Genomic DNA, 21,303 nt, shown 5'->3' on the forward strand with positions numbered 1-21,303 from the left:
ATGTCATCCATAACGCCTACCTTCCCAACTTCAGACTGAAATTGCCACTGCAATGGACCCTGTTCATGGAGGCTGCAGTAGGGTAGGCACTGATTCAATTAGGAGTAGGCAGCTTATCCACGGCAATGGGTTTTAAATGGGTAGCTTATCCACAGGCCAACTGGCAACCAATGAAGTGGCTGGAACAATGGACTCCACCCACGTGAGGAGACAGAACTAGCTAAATCAAAGAGACCATCTCCCCTCTGGGTTCTAGACTAGAAAATATGGAGAGGATTGGCCAGTTATTGGTAAGAAAAAAAAAAGAGCAGTCAAAAAGAGAAGTAGAGCCCAAAGGAATAGTTGAGTCAAAATTAATCATGGAGCTAAGGGCTTTTGCATGTGGTAAAGGCCCAAGTTCCAGGAAGCAACTTATACCTGGGGCCTGTTTCTTCCCCCACCCATTGCCTATTGGTCCAAAGCTACTTAAGCCCTGGTAACAGCAACAACAACTGTGAGAGCAGCAGTGACACAGGCAGCCATACATTCCATTGGTCTCATTTGGTTAAGAAGCAGCCAACCCCAGATCAGATTTGCCTGTGTCAGCACCTTTGAGTGGCACACACCTCCTTCTGGCTTACATTTGTCTGCATATCTGACAGTTCAGCTTTGAGTAAAGCGGAGCCTGGCCCAACCATCTTGGTCTAGAATAGGCAACTTGTACTTTGGTGCTACTATTGGTTACTTGGGGCCTGAGCGAGGAGGAGCAAATTGCCTATGGCACCAGATCGTGCCCTGGGGATCCTGAGGTCATGCTGAGGAGTGTTTATTTTCAGGATTTGAATGCAAAGGAAGAATGCAAGACATAAGCTAGCAGCAACGCTGAAGCGTGGGAAGGCAAGAGGGGATCCAAATGGGTCGCCATATGAGGGACCAGAGTAAACGAAGCCCTAAGGAAGCAAAGTGAGAATCAAGTGATAACTTTGCAAGGTCTTATCTATTCGTGAATTAAAATCAATTTTATTTCAAGAATACTATTTCATCAACTTTAAATTTAGAAGCTTTTTTTTTTTTTTGCGGGGGGAGGGTTAGAAGCTTCAGGATTATTGTCCCTGGAAGATGACGGTACTTGATTCTACATCTCAATAAAAGGGCAACTAAGAGGCATCTGTGGCTGTGGTCTCTCTTTTTGTTTTCCCTTCCTTTGCAACAACAAAAAGAAAACCCTGTTAGTGGTTAAGAGCTACAGCTGCTAACCAAAGGGTTGGCAGTTTGAATCCACCAGGCGCTTCTTGGAAATTCTATGGGGCAGTTCTACTCTGTCCTATAGGGTTGCTATGAGTTGGAATCGACTTGATGGCACTGGGCTTTTTTTTTTTTTTTTTGGTTTTCTTTGCAAGGCCAGGTGTGAGCTGTACTAATCCTGATCCCTTAGCCTGAGTGTGTGAGTCTTCTGTGTCTGGACAGCCTCAGGCCTGAGCTGTTACGGGATGAGCTCCTACTGGACGTAGGAGGACCACTGGGGGGTGCCTGCCATCTGCAGCCAAGCCTAGGAAAGTGCAACAGCATGTTTCTGGTGGACAGGGTAGGGTGGGGCCACTCCAACCCCATTTGTTATTTTCTTTAGGGCAGGACTGGAGGCTGGTGTTGCCATCCAATTATAATTCTCTTGTATCTTGGCAGACTGATGGACAGGGATGTCCTTAATCTATTCATAGAGACACAGGTATCACAAAACAAGCAGCAGACACTGCATCAACTTCACTCCCCTTTTTCTCACTACGATTCTGTAATCTATCCTTTGGAAGGAGCAAAGACATCTTGGTATTCCTTGCTCAGAAATACACCAACTTATTAACTCCATCTACTCCCCACACAAGGAGAAACTTGTCCACAGCAGGGGAAAGGAAGTCTCAGGCTTCACACAGGAGCTTTTCCTACAGCTTCTCATAACTGTAGGTCACTAGTAACCAGCTTGTAGCCAATATTGTAGCAAAATGATAACGTATGGAATTTAGTGTCATTCACCTGTGAGATCCAAAGAAATTACTTGGACTTCTGGATCAGTTTGCAGACCAGTGGGAAGACCTTTTTGCTTTATCTGTGACTCTTGACCCATACTGCTGAGATTCCCTGGTCCAGAGTGTGTTCCCTTCTGAGCTAAGAGAGTATATTATACCAATTGGCAGGGGAGGCCCATTTGTCTGTCTTGACCCCTGTCAGGGCTCCATTCTACTTTAGTTAAAGGAAAGCTTCTAGAATCAAGATAATTGGAACAGAATGAGTGACCTGTGTGTCTGGATCAGTGACGAAATGAGAAAGGTCAAAGGTATCTTACAACTCCAGATAAACTCTCAGTGACTGGAGAACCTGGGCCCCATGATTTTTTAATCACTAAGACACTAGCCCTATAATGCTGTCTCCATGGTTACTGATACATTGAGGAAAACCATCCACTTCCTGCCATGACTAGAGGCCCATGTAAACAGACCACCTGAGAGTTCAGTCCACAGACTGACTGCTTTTTGTCCAGGTCCCTAGTAGACTAATTTTTAGCAAAGTCTAGTTTTCATATGCTAGGTAGTAACTTAGCAGACGTATGGCCATAAAGATGGAAATGAACATTTTCATGTACTACTGCATTTTGAAATAGTTTCTCTGGGGCTATAGTATACTTCAGGTGTTCATCCCCAAGGTAACTAGTATCATTCTGCTTCAGTAATCACATTCTCCTACCTTCATCCCATCACTTTTCAGTTCAGTTATCTCCCTCAAGGTATTTCCTAGCCTCCATCCCTGCACTGTTTCAGAAGGGGGAGGACAATCTTGGGGACTGTGATGGTTAATTTTATGTGGCTAGGCTATGGTACCCAGTTGTTTGGCCAAACACGAGTTTAGATGTCTCCTGATTGTATTTTTTCAGGTATAATTGAGTCCCTGGGTGGTGCAAATAGCCAACATGCTCTGCTGCTAACCAAAAGGCTAGTGGTTAAAGTCTTCCCAGAGGTACCTTCGAAGAAAGGCCTGGTGCTCTACTTTCAAAAGACCATAGCCATTGACAACTCTACAGAGTTCAGTTCTACTCTGTCACCATAAGTCGAATTGACTCTAAGACAACTGATTTTTTAAATTAACAATTACAACCAGTTGACTTTAAGTAAAGAAGATTACCCCCAGTAATGTGGATACATCTCATTCAATCAGTTCAAGGCTTTAAGAGCAAAAGCTGAGGTTTCCTGCAGAGTAAGCAGTTCTGCCTCAAGGTTGTACCATCGAAATCCTAAGTTGCCAGGCTGCCAGCCTGCCCTACAAATTTGAGACTTGCCAGCTCCCACAACTGCATGAGATAACTCATTAAAATAAACCTCTTAATCTAACTACCTACCTACCTAATTTCCTACTGTTTTGGTTTCCCTGGAGAATCCTGACTGGTAGAAGGATTTGCAGGTACACAGACCAGCTTACAAAAGAGCCCTGTGGAAACAGGCAGGTCGTGAGACACATACTCCACACCTACTTCACCCCAACTACTTACAAAATGGGAGGACGATAGCTCTAAAGATGATGACACATAGTAGATTTTCACCCCTAGTCATTTTTTACTGTAATTCTCAATGGCCTCACATGGAAACAAACCTGGATGGTGGAAGGGCAGGAGGCAGGCCCCATGGCTGTCACTTGAGTGAGAAGCCCACAGTGACAAAGATGAAATCAAAGAGGAAGGCAAGACCATACCTTGTAGGAATATTTGATTGTAGTAAGGATTTTGGATTTTATTAAGTCATAGGAGGTTTCAGACAGGAGGATAATATATGATTTACAGTTCAAAGAGCTCACCCTGTGTGCCACGTGGAGAATGGACTAGGGGCTGATAGGAGAGGAAGCAGGAGAAAATTAGAATATCCCAGAGAGAGACAGGTGGCTTGTAACAGTTGAGATGGAACAAAAAGGAGACTGCAGGATATAGTTTCACAAAAAATTCCATGCTAATTTTTCTGAGGTCATGTCCCAACTCCCAAATTTTCAGTGCCACTGTACTGTATTTGTTGCTAAAGCAAATCTGAATAACTTTGGTTTTCTAAGCCCGCCATGACTTGTCTCTTCTTTAAATGGCTGCCCATCCTTTAGGCAAATGCCCATCTTGTCCAGGAACCCCTCCCTGACCACTCTGGTTTTTATCGACTGCCAACTTCTCCAAACTCCCACAATACTTAGACCAGTACCACCCGTCGTCGAGTCAATTCCGACTCATGGCGACCCTATGTGTATCAGAGTAGAACTGGGCTTCATAGGGTTTTCAATGGCTGATTTTTGGGAAGTAGATCACCAGGCTTTTCTGCTGAAGTGCCTCTGGATAGACTCAAATTTCTAAGCTTTCAGTTAGGAGCTGAGCACATTAACTGTTTTCACCACCCAGGGACCCCATAATACCTATACTGAATAGTTAATAAGAGAGCATGTAATAACACGGGCTCAGTTATTCTGTATAATGTTTAAGGTATGTTAGTCTTCTCTTTCAAGATAGAAAAGCCCTTTAGAGCGGGCACCATGCTTGCACTTTCTTCCACAACCTCCACAGCACTTGGCACAGCCCTAAACGGAAGGCATTTGTTCAAAATTGCATATTGATTGATTGGAAGCACACATCATAGGCATTTGTCTCTTTACTGCTTCTCTTATATGAAGAAGGGTGATTATCTGTCAATATTCATTGCACCATTGAACCAATATGCAATGCATTAATCATCTCTGAGATAACCAGATGAGGCTTTATTGTAATCTCTTCCTATTTTGCTGAGATAATTTCACTTGCTTTGGAGTTTATGAGGCCATAAGTGGCTCCCATCTGTTGATGAGCATATTTCTAAGAGTCATTTAGTCTCAAGTATGGAATACTTGAGGGGAAGTTAAATTGTAACTTTTATATTAAGTGTCATCTTAGTAACAGAATCAAAATTGGAAGCATGTGTTCAGTTTGGGGTCTTTCATTTTCAAAGCTTTAGGTCAGGAAAAGAATTAATTTCATTTGTTTACAAAGTAGATTATGCCTAATAAAATCTATTTTGTTTATAGTCGCATTTTAGTCAATCCATTGCCTCAGAAAATGAGAGAAATCTGATTGGCTAATCATTCAACATAGTAAATTACATTATTCTACATTCACAGAACATTGGCCTAATTGAATTATCCAGTAATAGCATGATGAAAATATTCCCTTCTAATACATTTTGGGCAAGGCATATGCCAGTGATGAAAGAGTGAAGAATCCTGTTTATTCCACCCGTGTTTGATGATTGGCCACAGAATGTAACATAACACTTCTGTGGAGAATAACTTTTTCCACATTAAGGGTAATAAAGATGTGGCAGCTTTCACTGGGTCCCTTACTCATACACGGAATTTTCACTACTTGTCTGTACTTCTTTTCCTTCCCAGAAATGTGTTCTCTGATAAGTGCTACCTTAGAAAATAAAATTAAGTAAAATTCATTTCAATTTATGCATAATGGAAGGAACAACTGTTGTTACCTTTCTCTCACTAAACAGAGGTAGAAAACTCTCGAGGCACTTTTGTTCACTCTTGAGATTCTAATGAGGCCCAAGAGCGCTTCCCTCAGCAAAATGCTCAAACACACAAAAATCTGTACACGATGTCAGGGAAGTCTATCCATAGATGCTGGCAGGGATTTGTTTTAAGGGGTCTGTCTATGCCATATATATAATATGGATTCTACAGAAATGGCCTGGTATTAATGATCCTTACTTCTTAAAAACAGATGCAAAGATACCAATGATCATGAATATGGTGCAGGGTTGGGCAAAGTTTCATCCTGTTATCATAAGGCCGCCAAGAGTCAGAGCCAACACTCCATGGTAACTAAAAACAGCAATGACTTCTTAAAACACGTTTTTTTATGTCATCAAGCAACTTTTGCTCAAAATGACTACTATTCCAGTGCCCCTTTCACATAATTCCAGAAGACACCAAGTTTTCATGTGAGTCCTCCATTCTTTATCACAAGGAGAAACAATAACACGGGTAAAGTAGCTTAAAAGGTAGATAACTACCACTGTTTACTGAATATTTTAGATACTCAATATTGTTAAAGATATTCAATATTGCTGAATATTTTAGAATGTGTATTCAAACATGCTGAAAACCTGTTCTGTGGTGCATTGTGACCATAGCTTCAATCCATGAAGTTTAAGTGAAAGGCTTTGTACAGGGAGGTGGTGTTTGAGTGACTAAAATGCTGAAGGGTCTCTACTAATTGCACTTTTCACTAGTAGAACTTGGCTAGTAAGGTTTGATGTAATGTGTTAAGAGAAAAATCCTGAATGTTGGTGCTAACCATTTTGCTAACAAAACCCACTGAATGGAGAATTTTTATTTATCCAGCTCATCTCATCTTCAGGTGCTGATGCTAGTAAGTAGCAGGGGGTGGGGTGGGGGGCAGGTATGATTAGCAAAACTCAAAAGAGAGGAAGACGAAGAGAATCAGAGTGACTAGAAAATCATGTGCTGAATAGATTTCACTGGCCTAGTGGGTGACAGCATCTTAGGCGGGTGTGATTCATTTACATTCGATGGTAAAGTTACTATTTTTATTCTTTTTAACAGATGCTACATTTTCCACACAGTGTTTCACTGTCCCATATTTCTTCACACTAGTGCATATGCAATGATGCAGTTGTTATTGATAATGAGGAACTTACAAAAGAGTTTTTAGAAGATTTATTATCTTTTTTTCCTGGAAAATACAAGAACAAGAGAACATTTTACAGTGGATGAGAACAGAGGATTGTAGTTCAATTCTAGTTTTACATCCATAATATTTTTGTCTGGCTCTGCTGAGGAAACACTGCCAGTGGGCAACAGATTATCTCAATATATTCTTTTTTTTTTTTTCCTTCAGTTCTTAATCTCTTTTCAGTTCACAAATAATTTTTTCTGAGACCAGATTCACTTATTTTTCACTTGTTTAATTAAAAAGCAATTTAAAGCTCAATAGGGACTCTACAGTGAGTATATGCTCATCTTGATTGTTAAAATGTTCTGAAAAGAGACATACCAAATCATATATATCTGTATTCCAGGGTCTCATAACTAATTGCCATGATGTTGATGTCAAAACCGGGGTGCTGATTAGGGTAGTCATATGTAGGATCATTTAATTAGTAGGAGAACTTTCAGAGGAAATACCGATGCAGCGTAATGGTGAAGAAAAGGGTTTCAGAATGAGATATGCCCAGATTCATATTCTGGCTCTTCCACTTATCAGCTACGTGGCTTCATTCAGAAGATATTTACAGCACTATAGAATAGCAACGGGAGTCGCACTGTTGAGTTGGAACACCTGATTCAATTTGGCTCAGCCATTTACCACGTGTGTGATCTTGGACGAGCTACTTTAACCTCTCTAATCTTAAATCCCGTGATTTGTACCTACATCACAGGGTGACGTAGTGAGATTTAAATGAGATAATTGTATGTAAATTTAGCATACTTCCTACAAACAGAAAGCTCATTAAGTGGGCAATAGGTTATCTCAATGTATTCTTTTTTTTTCTTCAGTTCTTAACCTCAGTTACTATTAACTGAGGTATTAGCAGCTCCATGGAAGAAAGGCCTGGTTGATCTGCTTCCATAAAGATTACAGCCAAGACAACCCTATAGAGCAGTTCTACTCTGTATCACTAGGGGTTGCCATGAGTCGGGGGCCAACTTGACGACAGCTAACAACAGGCACTGAAATCTCTGGAAAATGACTGAACTCTCAAGCCTGAGTTTACACATGTATAAAATGGAGATTAAAATACCTACACGCATAGGGTTGTTGTGACATATAAATGAGATATCAAACATTGATTGGCTAGTGTAATTATTGGTCATTATCATCTAGAAGAATTTTGAGTGCTTGGGTGAGAATTATCTGTATATTTAGTTACTAACAGCTTTCACATTGTTACTAATAAACAATTTTCTCTATTTCAACCATTATTTTCTTTGTGGTGTTCATGCTTTTAAAACAACCCAGGGTCATTTTCTCATCCTTCCTTTGTTTTGCCAGTATATACACTTATCCACAGGTAGATGACACACTTACACCATAGTTTAACTTTCTTGGCTTCCAATTAAAAAGGTGAGTCCCAGCTCTTTGACATTCATGTCTTCATTGTATTTTCTAGGTGAAAAGTCATCTGACCTTTAATAAAGGTCAACTTTCATAAATCCTTCATTGTTAACCACTATTACTGCCACCAGTTTTTGATCCTTTCCAACTTGCTTTCAAACATTTTTTAAAAAAGACTTCCTAAATTGGATAGCTTTTTAAATGCCCAACTTCCAACTGTTGAAGGTAATCTTTAGAGAGAATTAAGGCGATGGGATCTTTACTAGCTGCATTAGTGCTGAAGTTGGAAAAGGAAAACAACTTTAAAACAAAATAATCTCCTTGAGTGCATGGCCATTTTGATAAGAATAGTGCAAGGTAATGCAATCCCACTTTAAATTTAGAAGTTCTAAAGTTCACGCTACACTGAAAAGGGAGCAGAAAATGACGTTGCCATGTTTACATTTGAGAAAAAAATCAGGGGCCCAAGTTTTGACCAAAGCAAACTGTTTAATGTTCTACTGGCAATTATGGAATGTGGACATCAAGGTAAAAGTGAAGATCTGGATATCTCTGCACTTTGATTCTTTTATTCCCCTGACTATGTGGCCATTACCTGTAGAAGCCACAGGTAGCCTTGACTTGTTTCTATTGTTTTTGGTTTAGGTTCCTTACCTGGGAAGGCAAAGGCAAAAGGCAACACCTGGCTCCTAAAAAAACCAGTGACACAACGGGTTTGAACATTCCAGTGTGTAGAAAGAGTAGCCTATATCTGGCAAATTCAATCAGGCATTCCAACCCTACAGTGTGACTGCCATTGCTATTGTATCCAAATATACAGTATCTGGTTACTAAGATAATAATTTAATGAGCTCAGGAATTTATATCCAACCAGCCATTGATTGACTGCTTATGATATGCAAGGCCTAACAGTGAACACAGAAATTCACCAAACATGATTTCTTCCCCTTAGGATGAAGCTATCTGGTCTCAAAAATCACATTGGGATACAAATAATTAGAATAAAGAGTAGGATATGCAAAAGTTTACATAGTAGAGGCACAAACAAAATAATATCAGATCACAGAAGAGGGAGAGATTATTCTTAGCTATGTGATGAAAGAAAGTTTCATGAAAGATGTAGAATTTGAATTGGGTCTTGGAATATGAGTAAATTTTGTTCACGAAGAGTTGTTGTTAGGTTCCGTCGAGTCAGTTCCAACTCTATAGCCACCCTATATAAAACAGAACGAAACACTGCCCGGTCTTGCGTCATCCTCACAATTGTTGCTATATTTGAGCCCATTGTTGCAGCCACTGTGTCAGTCCATGTCTGAAGGTCTTCCTCTTTTTTGCTGGCCATCTCCTTTACCAAGCATAATGTCCTTGTACAGGGACTGATTCCTCCTGATAATATGTCCAAAGTATGTGAGACAAAGTCTCACCATCCTTGCTTCTAATGAGCATTCTGGCTGTCCTTTTTCCAAGACAGATTTGTTCATTCTTCTGGCAGTCCATGGTATGTTCAGTATTCTTCACCAACACCATAACTCAAAGGCATCAATTCTTCTTTGGTCTTCCTTATTCATTGTCCAGCTTACGTATGCATATGAGGCGACTGAAAACACCATGGCTTGGGTCAGGTGTACCTTAGTCTTCAAGGTGATATCTTTACTTTTTAACACTTTAAAGAGGTCTTTTGCAGCAGATTTGCCCAATGCAATATGTGGTTTGATTTATTGACTGCTGCTTCTATGGGCATTGACTGTGGATCCAAGTGCTAAGAAATCCTTGACAACTTCAATCTTTTCTCCATTTATCATGATGTTGCTTATTGGTTCTGTTGTGAGAATTTTTGTTTTCTTTGTGTTAAGGTGTGATCTATACTGAAGACTGTAGTCTTTGATCTTCATCAGGAAGTGCTTCAAGTTTTCTTCACTGTCAGCAAGCAAGGTTGTGTCATCTGCATATCACAGGTCATTAAGAAGTCTTCCTCCAATCCTGATGCTGCGTTCTTCCTCATATAGTGCAGCTTCTCGGATCATTTGCTCAGTATATAGACTGAATGAGTGCAGTGAAAGGATACAACCCTGATGCACACCTTTCCTGATTTTAAACCATTCAGTATTCCTTTGTTCTTTTCAATCAACTGCCTCTTTGTCTATGTACAGGTTCCGCATGGGCACAATAAAGTGTTCTGGAATTTCAATTCTTTACAACATTATCCATAATTTGTTATGATTCACACAGCCGAATGCCTTTGCATAGTCAATAAAACACAGGTAAACATCTTTCTGGTATTCTCTGCTTCCAGCCAAGATTCATCTGACATCAGCAATGATATCCCTGGTTCCACATCCTCTTCTGAATCTGGCTTGAATTTCTGGCAGTTCCCTGTTGATGTACTGCTGCAATCATTTTTGAATTATCTTCAGCATAATTTTACTTGCAGGTGATATTAATGATATTGTTTGATAATTTCCAGATTTCATTGGATCACCTTTTTTTTGGAATGGGCATGAATATGGATCTCTTCCAGGTGGTTGGCCAGGTAGCTGTCTTCCAAATTGAAGAATAGGGGGTTGGTATGTTAGTGGAACAGTTTGATGTAGGACACTGTGCATAAAGGAGCAAAATGGGAAATAAGTCTAGGAAGGCTAGGAGGACCCTCTCCAAAGGAGTAAGAGTTCACAAAAACCCAAAAACCAAACCCATTGCCATTGAGTAATTTTGACTCATGGAGACTCCATGCATTACAGAGTAGAGCTGCTCCATGGAATTTTCTTGAGTGTAATCTTTATGGAAGCAAATCTCCAGGCTTTCTTCTGTGGTGTTTCTAGGATAGCAGATGAGTGCGAACTGGTTGCACCACCCAGTTACCTAGGAGATCATAGGGCCTTGTATTTCATACTGAAGGATTAGGATTGTATCCTATAGACAAGTGGTGTTTTAACACTGGTTTTTCATTAGAGCCATCTATTAAGTTTTTAAAATTGCAGATGCGTAAGCAGGATCATCCCCAACATTTGTGAAGGCTACGAGTATGAATGGAGGCCCACATACTGTACGTCTAAATATTTACAAGTTCTAAAGCAAGCTGTGTATAAGGCCTGGCCCTTGTTCCCACCCAGGACCTGTAATCTGTCTCAGGGGATCTCTCTTATGACCAGGAAGCTAAAGGAGCCCCACTCTGCCTGAGGCCCACCCTGCCTCGGGGCCCTGAGCGGTAGGTAGCATGGGTCTTCAGGGGCAGGGCTAATGTTGGATTCAGGCCAGGGACTCAAGTTCCTGGCTGAGGAGGGTAGGTCCTACTCCCTCATGCCTCACTTTCCGACTCAGAATTGCCAGCCAGGTTTAAGTACCTCTTAAAACTTTGCCACTGAGCAGAGGGATGAGGGGAGTAGACTTACTTGGGATATGTGGTCTACCTAGACATCTTCCCATTTGGGGGATTCGGGATAGCTACCTTGAAACTGGAGCCCTGATGGCACAGTAGTTAAAGAGTTCTGCGGCTAACTGAAAGGGCGGCAGATAGAATCCACCTGCCACTGCTTAGAAACCCTATGGGGCAGTTCTACTCTGTCCTATAGAGTCTATGAGTTGGAACCCACTTGATGGCAATGGGTTTCTTGAAAGTAAAGATACCACCCTTTCTCTGGCTTTACAGGGCAGAGGCTGAGATTTTAACCCAGACTCAACGGAGCAGATGGACGATGGGGAGAAAGGTGGAGAGATGGAGGCAGGGAGGGCAGTAGGAAGCCAGCAAGTAAGAAAGATCAGAGCCTGAACTAGAGCAAGGGGCCATGGGCACAGGAGGAGAAGATGGGCTGAGAAGGTCGTTAGGAGAACCAACAATGAGCTCGGTGATCACAGGAAGAAAGGGAGTCCAGCATGACATGAGGTTTCCTGCTGTAATGGCAGCCAACATGCTGCCCCACACTGAACATGAGCGATTAGTGAGGGCCAGCCTTTCTGGTAGCCAGTGCTGGAAATGCGAATGTTCACCACGTGCATACCCTCTCCACAAGAAATAAAGCTCAACATTCAGTGTCCCTTTTTGTCACCTCATTGCATAAACACAAGGTATTCTTTGACTACAGGCTTCAATTATCTACTATATAAAAAGACGTACACAGAAGGCATGAATACACTACAAGTTTTAATTGTCTATCTACTACAGGGTCGCTCGAGTCAGAATCAACTTGATGGCAAAGGGTTTGGTTTTACTGTATAAAAAGGCAGTTTCCAAAAATTAAGTTAAAATCTTATTATATCCAATTTTCCCATTCTCTTGTGGACCATATTTTAATTTGGTTTTGGAGGTATTTTTGGTAGAATTTTAAAGCATTTAATCTACTATCATAAAAATTATTCAGAGAACTGATAGGAGATTTCATCTCTATGAGGAACATTCTTCAGGAAAGGAAAATTGTTGTAGTGCTGAACTGCCAAAGAAGCAGTGGAAAAAAATGGGTCATGCATTCATCCCATTCTGGGACATGCGCTGCCAAGCAGTTCACTGCTCATTTTTGTCCTCATCTCGTAAACAAGCCGCATTAACAAGTTACTTTTAAAAAAGCATACTAATTTCCCCCGTGAATTACACAGGAAAGAATTCAGCGTTCCCTCCAGAGGACTCAGATAGTTGTTTGTTCTCAGAGCTCAGGTGCGGTAAAATAGCTGTGGGCTAAAAACGCACGTTGGATATTGGCTAGCAGGCGAGAGACAGCTTCTCCTCCGCTCCAACCCTGATTTCTCACGTTGGTGCTCAACTCAGAGCTTGCTTAATGGAAAAAAAGCCCCGATTTTCAATTTCAATTTAATTATACAATCTATAGTGCCTGGTGGGAAGGATTTATGGCAAGATTAATGGCAGGCTGTGCTCCCTTTCACATGCCTCTCTGATATAGAATACTGGATTGATTATCCAAAGTGAGTTTTCAAAAATGTTTCTCAAGAGCCGAATTCTTTTGGTGGCAGAGGGTTTTAAAGAACATGACTTCATTTCTTGACTTCTGGCCAGAATTTAGATACTTTAGAGGTGTAAGATGCCTCTTTGAATTGTGTTCTCAGTGCATTCTTGAGAGTGGGTGCAGCTCCTGTTTTAAGAGCGTGAATAGCAATTTCATTATAGAATTAAAAATCTCAGCTGTCAGACAGTGAACCACACAATTATTTCTTCTGAGAATGACTGTCAAACTAATGTACTTAAGACCCTCCCGTCTTATATTCAAGTCCAAAGACTTTCACTCCCACTGGGGCTGGAAACCATTATGATTTTATCTGGCACCAAATCAGTGCTTAATACTATGAGTAAATATTTGGTGCTCTGTTTTGGTGTCTACATATTCTACTAGTTTAAACAAACGGAAAAAGGAAAATACAGGAAATGAAAACCTGCCCATAAGCAATGGTCTTAATATATTTTTGATCAAGTGCTTTAACTTATAAAGTTGATATAGAAAATAGGTCCATTTACAAAGAAAATTATCCTTATATAACTTAAATAAATAAAAAGGGCAGCAATAGTAAAGCAAAACTTTACTGATTATTGCACAACCTTACCAAATCACTGGAGTGCATACAAATAAAATGATAAAGAAACTAAGTTCAAGAGGCAAATAAACTATTGGAAGTGGCCAACTGATTTTGCTGTTGCACCATAATGGCATTTTCAAGTGTTAAATGCCTGCTACTACAAGTGAACATTTATAGTGACATTCAAAAGCAAAATGGCATCTGATAAGCATTAAATGTTGCCTACTGGATTTCTATCATGGTATATTATCCAAGTCAATTGACTATTTAAAAATCTTGATGAGTTACAGGGCATCTGGCACAGATTAGGTAAAGCTGGAGCTTAATTTGGGTGGAATGACAATGGGGACAAAATTGGAACCTATTTTTGGAGCGCATTAGAAGACTTTGAAAAATGTACTCTTAACTGGTACAAATGGACATTTACCACTCTTCTCCTTGGCAAGGGTGAGTTATACTTTATGCCAAAGGAGAAACAAAACAAAACACAGAGATGTGTGTCTGTGAGTGAAAGCCGAGCATATTTTGCCACAGGCCGATGTCTGCATTCCCTGAGTCTGGTGACACAGGCAGCGTTCAGAGGAACCACAGCAGGTTGGGCCTATTGAACGTGGTGTCACCCATGCTTTTGGTGAAACCTTTCATTGGTTTGTATGGACGACTGCTTGTTTCAAGCATCTTAACCAGTTAAATAGAATAACTCCATCTCCCTAAAATATAAAAAGTAAATAAGTACAAAGGCTGGATAAAAAAAATAGAGAAGCAGACAGGAAGGAGTTAGCTAACTGTGAGTAGAAATGAAAGGCCATAATGGAATTTTCCACTGTTAGGGGTTCAGGTCTTACTGTCTGGGAGGGAGCGACTTTCTGCTGGATGAATTAACACTTGGGAAAATCACAGAGGAGCGTCATCTTAGTTAAGGGAAAACTTGATAAAAGTATCTATTTGCAGCCATGACGTATCAATGCAGAGGTCATGATATGATCAGAGGGACGCTTACAAGTCAGAACGGGCAGCTTCCACTTCTCTGCTGTTTCCCATACTTTGGCAGGATGGGTGGAGGGAAGAAACGGGGGTGGGGAGAGAGACCAAGAAGTGCATGATCATCCACATATGACCCATCTATTTTTTCTTGGAACCAATAACATGTATATTGTTCACGTCCAATAACTAGTGTTGCCCTTTGTCTTATTAACAGTTACAGGTGCTTAATTATTAACATTTTGAAGCAAAATTCCATATGACAGTTTATGAAAAATGAGGAAGTACCTGGCTGATGATATGTTCCTGGATTTTTTCTCTAGTCACTGAAAGAGAAAGAAAAAAAGAAATTTAACATTAAAGTATGAAAATGAATAAAATGCAGTACTGGCCCTGCCCTGTTCTCAAACTCCAATAGTCAGGGACTCTCTGAGAAAGGATTTGTATCACAACATAACCCACTACCATCTAGTGGATTCGGACTCATAGTGACTCCATAGGGTTTCCATCGCTGTAAATCTCTATAAAAGTAAACTGCCACATCATGGAGCCTCGTATCACAATATAAACACTTACAATCACTCTAGGAATTGGAATTTAAAAAAAAAGAAAACTAAATAAACCACATTAGATGAAGATAACAGAAAATGGCATGGAAATCCAGGAAGGGTGATATCAGAAGAGTGTATTAAACTTGGCAGAGAAATAGTGAAGAGATGAAAAGGACCGAAGAGAAACTGGAACAAGAGCCAGTCACAGGTTTCCAAACAACGACAACCTGTTCAAGTATGACACCAACACTGAGCTCAGGGAACCTTGAGGAGTAGACAAGGAGAGCTGGAGGTGGCAGATGACAGAAGGGCTACTTTTAAAAAAAGTAGCTACTATTATACTTTGTTGTGATGGTACCGCTAGAGACTAAAGTGCAAACCTACAGTTTCATAAATGGTATCTTGGTCAGGAAAGGATAAAGTCAGGGTAATGCATGAAAAGCAAGAGAGGGTCATAAAGGATAAAGACTCTAAAATAATAAACCTCAGTCATTGCGAAATTATCCAGAAAGTGACCAACATCCTATGTCTTAAGTAGAAGGAAAAAAAATGCTTCGTGATAATAAATAAATAACCAACGAGCCACTAGGGAAGACAGTAAAGAAGAAATGTTGTGGCACCAGAGTTATTATGTGGTTGTGGACTCCTCAGACTAATGCCAATACCAGTGCCAATACCAGTTGCCGTTGAGTTGACTCCAACTCATAGTGACCCTATGTGTGCCAGAGTAGAACTGCACTCCACAGGGTTTTCAATGGCTGATTTTTGGAAGTAGATTGCCAGCCCTTTATTAAAGGGCTTTATTAAACATATCCTTTTTTTTTTAAATTAAACTTTTTATTTTGAAGTATTTGTAGGTTCATACAGAGTTGTAAGAATAATACAGAGAGGTCCCATGTACCCTTTATCAAATTTCCTTCAATGGTAACATCTTGCATAATTATATAGTACAGTATCACAACCACTGACGGCTCTGGGTTTTTGGGTATCACAGCCACAATACTGACATGATACAGTCAAAATACAGAACGTTCCATCACCACAAAGATCCCTTATGTTGTCCTTTTATAGCCGCACCTTCCCTCCCAACCCTACCTCCTCCTAACCCCTGGTAATCACTAATCTGTTTTCTATTTTTGTCATTTTGTCATTTCAAGAATATTATAAAAATGGAATCAGACATTATGTGACCTTTTGGGATTAACTTTATTCACTCAGAATAATTCTCTGGAAATCCATCCAGGTTGTTCTGAGCATCAGTAGTCAATTCTTTGTATATCTGAGTAGTAGGCTATGGTATGGATATATCAGAGCTTGTTTATGTTTAGCCATTCAACTATCAAAGGACATCTGGCTTGTTTCCATGTTTTGTCTATTTGAATAAAGCTCCTCTAAATATTAATATACAAGTCTTTGTGTGAACACCAGTCTTTTTCTCTGGGATAAATGGCCAGGAGTGTTAATTGCTGGGTTGTATAGCAGATTCATGTTTATTTAAGAAACTGCCAAACTGTTTCCAAAAAAGACATTTAATAAATAAGTGATAGTTACCAGTCAATGAATCAACTAATAACAAGTATATTTTGAAATTTTACTAAGTGTTCAGTACTGGGCTAGGTCTGTAAGGAATACAGTAGAAGTATAAGAAGCATACAAAAAAATGGTAGGGTAAGAGTGGGCAATTCAATCATGCCACTGTCAAAACATGCCAGGGGCAATCTTGGAGTTTCCAGATAATAAGAACCAATTTATTAATTTCAATGTCACTGACCAAGCAGATACCCTATCATTATATATTTTAATATTCAGGTTCCCTTTTCCAGACTATATGTAGAGTATTTAAAGAAGAGCTAACATGGTTTGTGGGAAAAGGTTGGTTTTTTAAATTAGACCGATCATCTATATCTCAATTTTGGCCCTTCAAGGAAGTGATAACTGAGTAAAATCTGAAGAATGAGAAGAAGTTAACTTGGCCAAGAGGAGTGAGAAGAGCATTCAGGCAGAAGGAAAGCCCTGTGCAAAGGCCTTGTGGCAGGAGGGGACACAGTGAGTCCAAGGCACTGAATGGAAGCCAAGGTGGCTGCAGTGGAGAAGTAAGGGGGACACAAGGTGTGAGATGAGGCTGCAAAGGCAGGCAGGAAATATACGGTAAGTCAGTCTCCATTTTTAGGAGATTTGTGATCATAAGAGTAGTGGGAAATCAGCCTTTAATCGGATTTAGGCAGGGGTGCAGGTAGGGAGCCCTGGTGGCACAGTTGTTAAGACCTCAGGCAGCTAACCAAAAGGTTGGCAATTTGAATCCACTAGCTGCTCCTTGGAAACCCTATGGGGCAGTTGTACTATAGGGTTGCTATGAGTTGGAATTGACCAAATGGCAATGAGTTTTGATTTTTTTTGCAGGTAAGGAAGTTGGAATGGCATGGCCAGGTTTGGACTTTGAAAGGACCACTTAGCTCTGATTGCTGAATGGGGGATGAACAGACTGGGGGTGGAGTGGCAGAGGAGATAGCAGCATTACAAAAGCTTCGTTTTATTTTGTTTGAGATCTGAAGGAATTCAAGAGGAAAATAAGAACCAGTCTCATCAAACAGTCATAACCTAATGATGCTGCAGAATACTGGAATCTAGAACATGGGGCAGATGAAACTCTGGCATCTAATTATAGCTCTGCCACTTCCTAGATTTTGGGTCAGCTACTTAATGCTCTGGCCTGTTCGTCCATCTATAATAAAGAGTTAATAATAGTTACCTCACTGCAGGTTTGTGAGGATTAAGTTAAAATGAATATGAATTTTTCATACAAAAAATGAGAGAGGGGCACTCCAGGTAGTTGGGACAGGACGAGAAAAGTCTAGGGGCAGGCAAGAATAGAGAGTGTTTGGGTGAACCATGAGAAGTTCTGAGTGGCCCAAGTATAGGTTGTAGGAGGAGGGAAAGCTTGACCAACCTGGGGAGGTTGTTGACTTGAGGCAAGATTGAGAAGGGCTTTTCAGGCAACGCAAGCCAGCAAAGGTTTTTCTGAAGGGGGATGAGGTGACCAAAACTGTCCTTTAGAAAGATGACTCTGGTGGTAGTGTGGAACATGGGCTGAAAGCAGAGGGGCCAGAGAGAGTGGTGAGCCTGTGCAGCTCCAGGCAGGAGCAATGAGGCAGTGAGAGTAGGAATGGAGGCAATGCCGGAGCAGGCAGCATTTCCCAGGTAGGTTCTGGAGACTGACTGGATGTGGGAGCACAAGTGCAGGGAGCAAAAACAATCTTGAGGTTTTTAGCTAGGGAATCTTGTAGATAATGATAATACTAAAGCTGCAATGGGACAGAGAATAGATTTTAAGGGGGATGTTAGTAAGTGTGGCTTGTGCCCATAATTACAGTGAGGGTATGTAGAGCTTATGAAAGCTGACATGGCAAGTCTGACATTCAGGTAACTTCAAATTCAAATGTTCTGATTTGGCTTTTCCTTAAAGGGCAGGGGAGGGAATTTGTGCTATGTACCAGGCCCTGTGCTAAGTATTCCAAATACGCTGTATCCTTGGAACAACCTTGGGAAGTAAATATTATTATTCCTACTTTTATAGATTAGGAAACTAGTGCTTAAGGAAGTTAAAGAAATTGTCCAAGTTCATCTGAATGCCCAAAGTTCTAAGGTTAAATGTTGCTTCTTTTGACTCCTTTTGAAGTATAGCAACAGATGATTTTCAGGATAAAAGCAGTCTTATCTGTCTGATATTTGGGTCTTGTCTCCCTAGCTTTTGGTTAGATGACAACCAGAAGGAGGAAAATAAAAACACTTGACAGGCTCTTGGAGTAGCAGGTGAGGTGGAATAATAAAAAAAATGGAGTAGAATAAATGGCAGAGAGAAGTTGTGGACAATATTGTTTCAGCTGATGGTAAAGATAGTGCTGTAACACTGTTATCTACTCATGGACTTCAGTAATGAAAATCACGGGAACACCCCACCCCACCTCTACCAACATTTGAGGAGACCTATTTTTCTAAGATTTATATTCTAGGGTTAACTGCCTCAGATTCTCCAAACTCTCTTGTGGTTGAGACTCACTAATCCCTCCCATTGTAAGTAGTTTGATTAATCACCTCAAATTGAATAAAACTCCAGGGGAAGTTCTTTCACTGCCTAAACAATTTAAAGCAGTGCGTCTTAACCTCTTTTCGGTAAAAGGCCTCTTTGAGAATCGAAGAGCAACTGTGAATCTGCTCCTCAGGAAAATGCCAACACACAGCAAAATGCGACAACTGCAGAAAGTTAACAGACCTTCTGAAGCCATGCACACACTTGCAAGAATCTGAAGTTTAAAGTGTATTTTGGATGGTAGATTCTAACATGTGGAATATTTTCTCAGATTCTACTTCCTCAGGACAACTTTCTACTCCCTCAAAACTGTAGACTCATTAGTTGTCCAGCTGTTTCTCCTAACTTAGTAAACTGAAGGTATTAGCTCAATATTTCATAGTACATTCATTCTAAAACTATAATGGCTTCACTGTGTCAGGCAGGTACTTTCTAAATGCCAGGTATGCAAAGATGAATATAATCACGCATCTGCCCTCAAGGTAAGTAAAGAGTCAAACTGTCACACATCATGTGAAGTGTTTCAATAGAGGTTTGAATGACATGCTGTGGCAGCAAAGAGGAGGAACTATCTATGTGACTAGTCTTGGGGAACAAATAGATTTCTAAGGGGTATGCTGCCATTAACCACTATTACATTCCTTTTTAATTTATGCAGAAATATGTCAAGGTCCACAATTTCAACTGATTATTTGATTTCTACTTACTGGAGTTCAAGAATATACTTTAGATATAGGCATGTTTGAGCAAATGGTTAGAGATTTGGTGGATACAAGAACCCGTCTTTGGCACGTGGGAATCAGATCCATGAGGTGAAACTTGAATCAGACCTTCAAAAATATATAAAATTTGGAGAGCAGGCTTGGGGTGTTCAAACCCTGCACGTTCCAAAGGAAGGACTAGCTCTTGAGCAGCTCTTCGGAGATAAGCTATAAAAACCAAAACCCTTTGGCTTTGAATCGATTCCGACTCATAGTGACCCTATAGGACAGAGTAGAACTGCCCCATAGGGTTTCCAACTTTGTTACCACTTTCTCTCAAGCGTTTCTTCAACATGCTTCTCTCATTTTCCTCTTCACCTTCTGCCCCATTTCTAAGTAACAAAATGAGTATAAGAAATAAAGGGTTTGTTGGTTCAATTTCCTCCTTTCCCGTGATGTTATCTACTTTTGAGCTATAATCTGCATTTAACACTATCTTTTGTGAACTCTTGTAGTTCTTATGGTAGGGATGCTCAGGTTATTTTGAAGGTGCCACATGTGAAGACTTGAAATGGGGAAAGGAGAAAGAGATGAGATTATGAATCTTCTTGTCTTCTTCCTCCCTGGGTGCAAATATGCCTATTAGTTTTCTGCATATGTAGAGTAATATTAATATTCTATAGCTATGGAATTCTGGTGTACCACATGCCCCTCTTCCCCATAAAAGAGCGTTTTAGGAAGGAATCTGATAATTTGGAGAAGAGGACCAACACGGTCATCTGAAACAGGGCAGATTAGGTAATTCAGTGAACACTGGCCCTATCTCTACTTTTCAAAGGAGTGCAGAGCAGCAGCCATTTCTTATAAAGTGGCACTGTGACCAGAAAATGGCTCAAGGGGCCAAAGATGGGAGGTCAGAGAAGTCTGTGCACAGTAAGGACAGTTTCCATTATCTACAATCCATGTTGTTCTGTCCACAGCCAATACTTTGTTGCAGCCCACCAACATTAACTCCCGGTGGTCTTCCTGTTTCCTCTTTTGCTTTCTCCAAACCCCTTACTACAGCTGACATACCTTGTACCAGCTGCTCATTGCACACTTCCCCAACCTCATGTCTGCTCCCTCTCTCTCCCTAGCCTTCAATCAATTTGGTCTTATGTTCACTTCTGGTCCATTTTGACCTCTGGTCTTTTGCACACACTGTTATCTCCCGACAGAGCTGGCTCTTTCATATTTTTCAGGTCTCAGTTTAATATTAAGATCTCAAAACTTCTTCCCTAGTCACTCCATCTCCTCTTGTGATTCTTTTTTTTTTTTTTTTTATAATAACTTTTATTAAGCTTCAAGTGAACG

The 21,303-nt window shown here is 40.5% G+C and overlaps 1 protein-coding gene across 2 annotated transcripts in view; it reads right to left on the reverse strand.

Annotated features, from left to right (window-relative positions):
• CHST9 (carbohydrate sulfotransferase 9) overlaps positions 1-21,303 on the reverse strand; it is a 259,567-nt gene that overhangs the window by 9,631 nt on the left and 228,633 nt on the right. For both annotated transcript variants that reach the window (XM_049901387.1, XM_049901386.1), the window contains one exon: positions 14,900-14,937. In XM_049901387.1, the coding sequence (XP_049757344.1) occupies positions 14,900-14,937 (38 nt within the window). The remainder of the gene's footprint in view (positions 1-14,899; positions 14,938-21,303) is intronic.

Source organism: Elephas maximus, chromosome 11 (assembly GCF_024166365.1).
Source record: "Elephas maximus indicus isolate mEleMax1 chromosome 11, mEleMax1 primary haplotype, whole genome shotgun sequence".
Lineage (NCBI taxonomy): Eukaryota > Metazoa > Chordata > Mammalia > Proboscidea > Elephantidae > Elephas > Elephas maximus.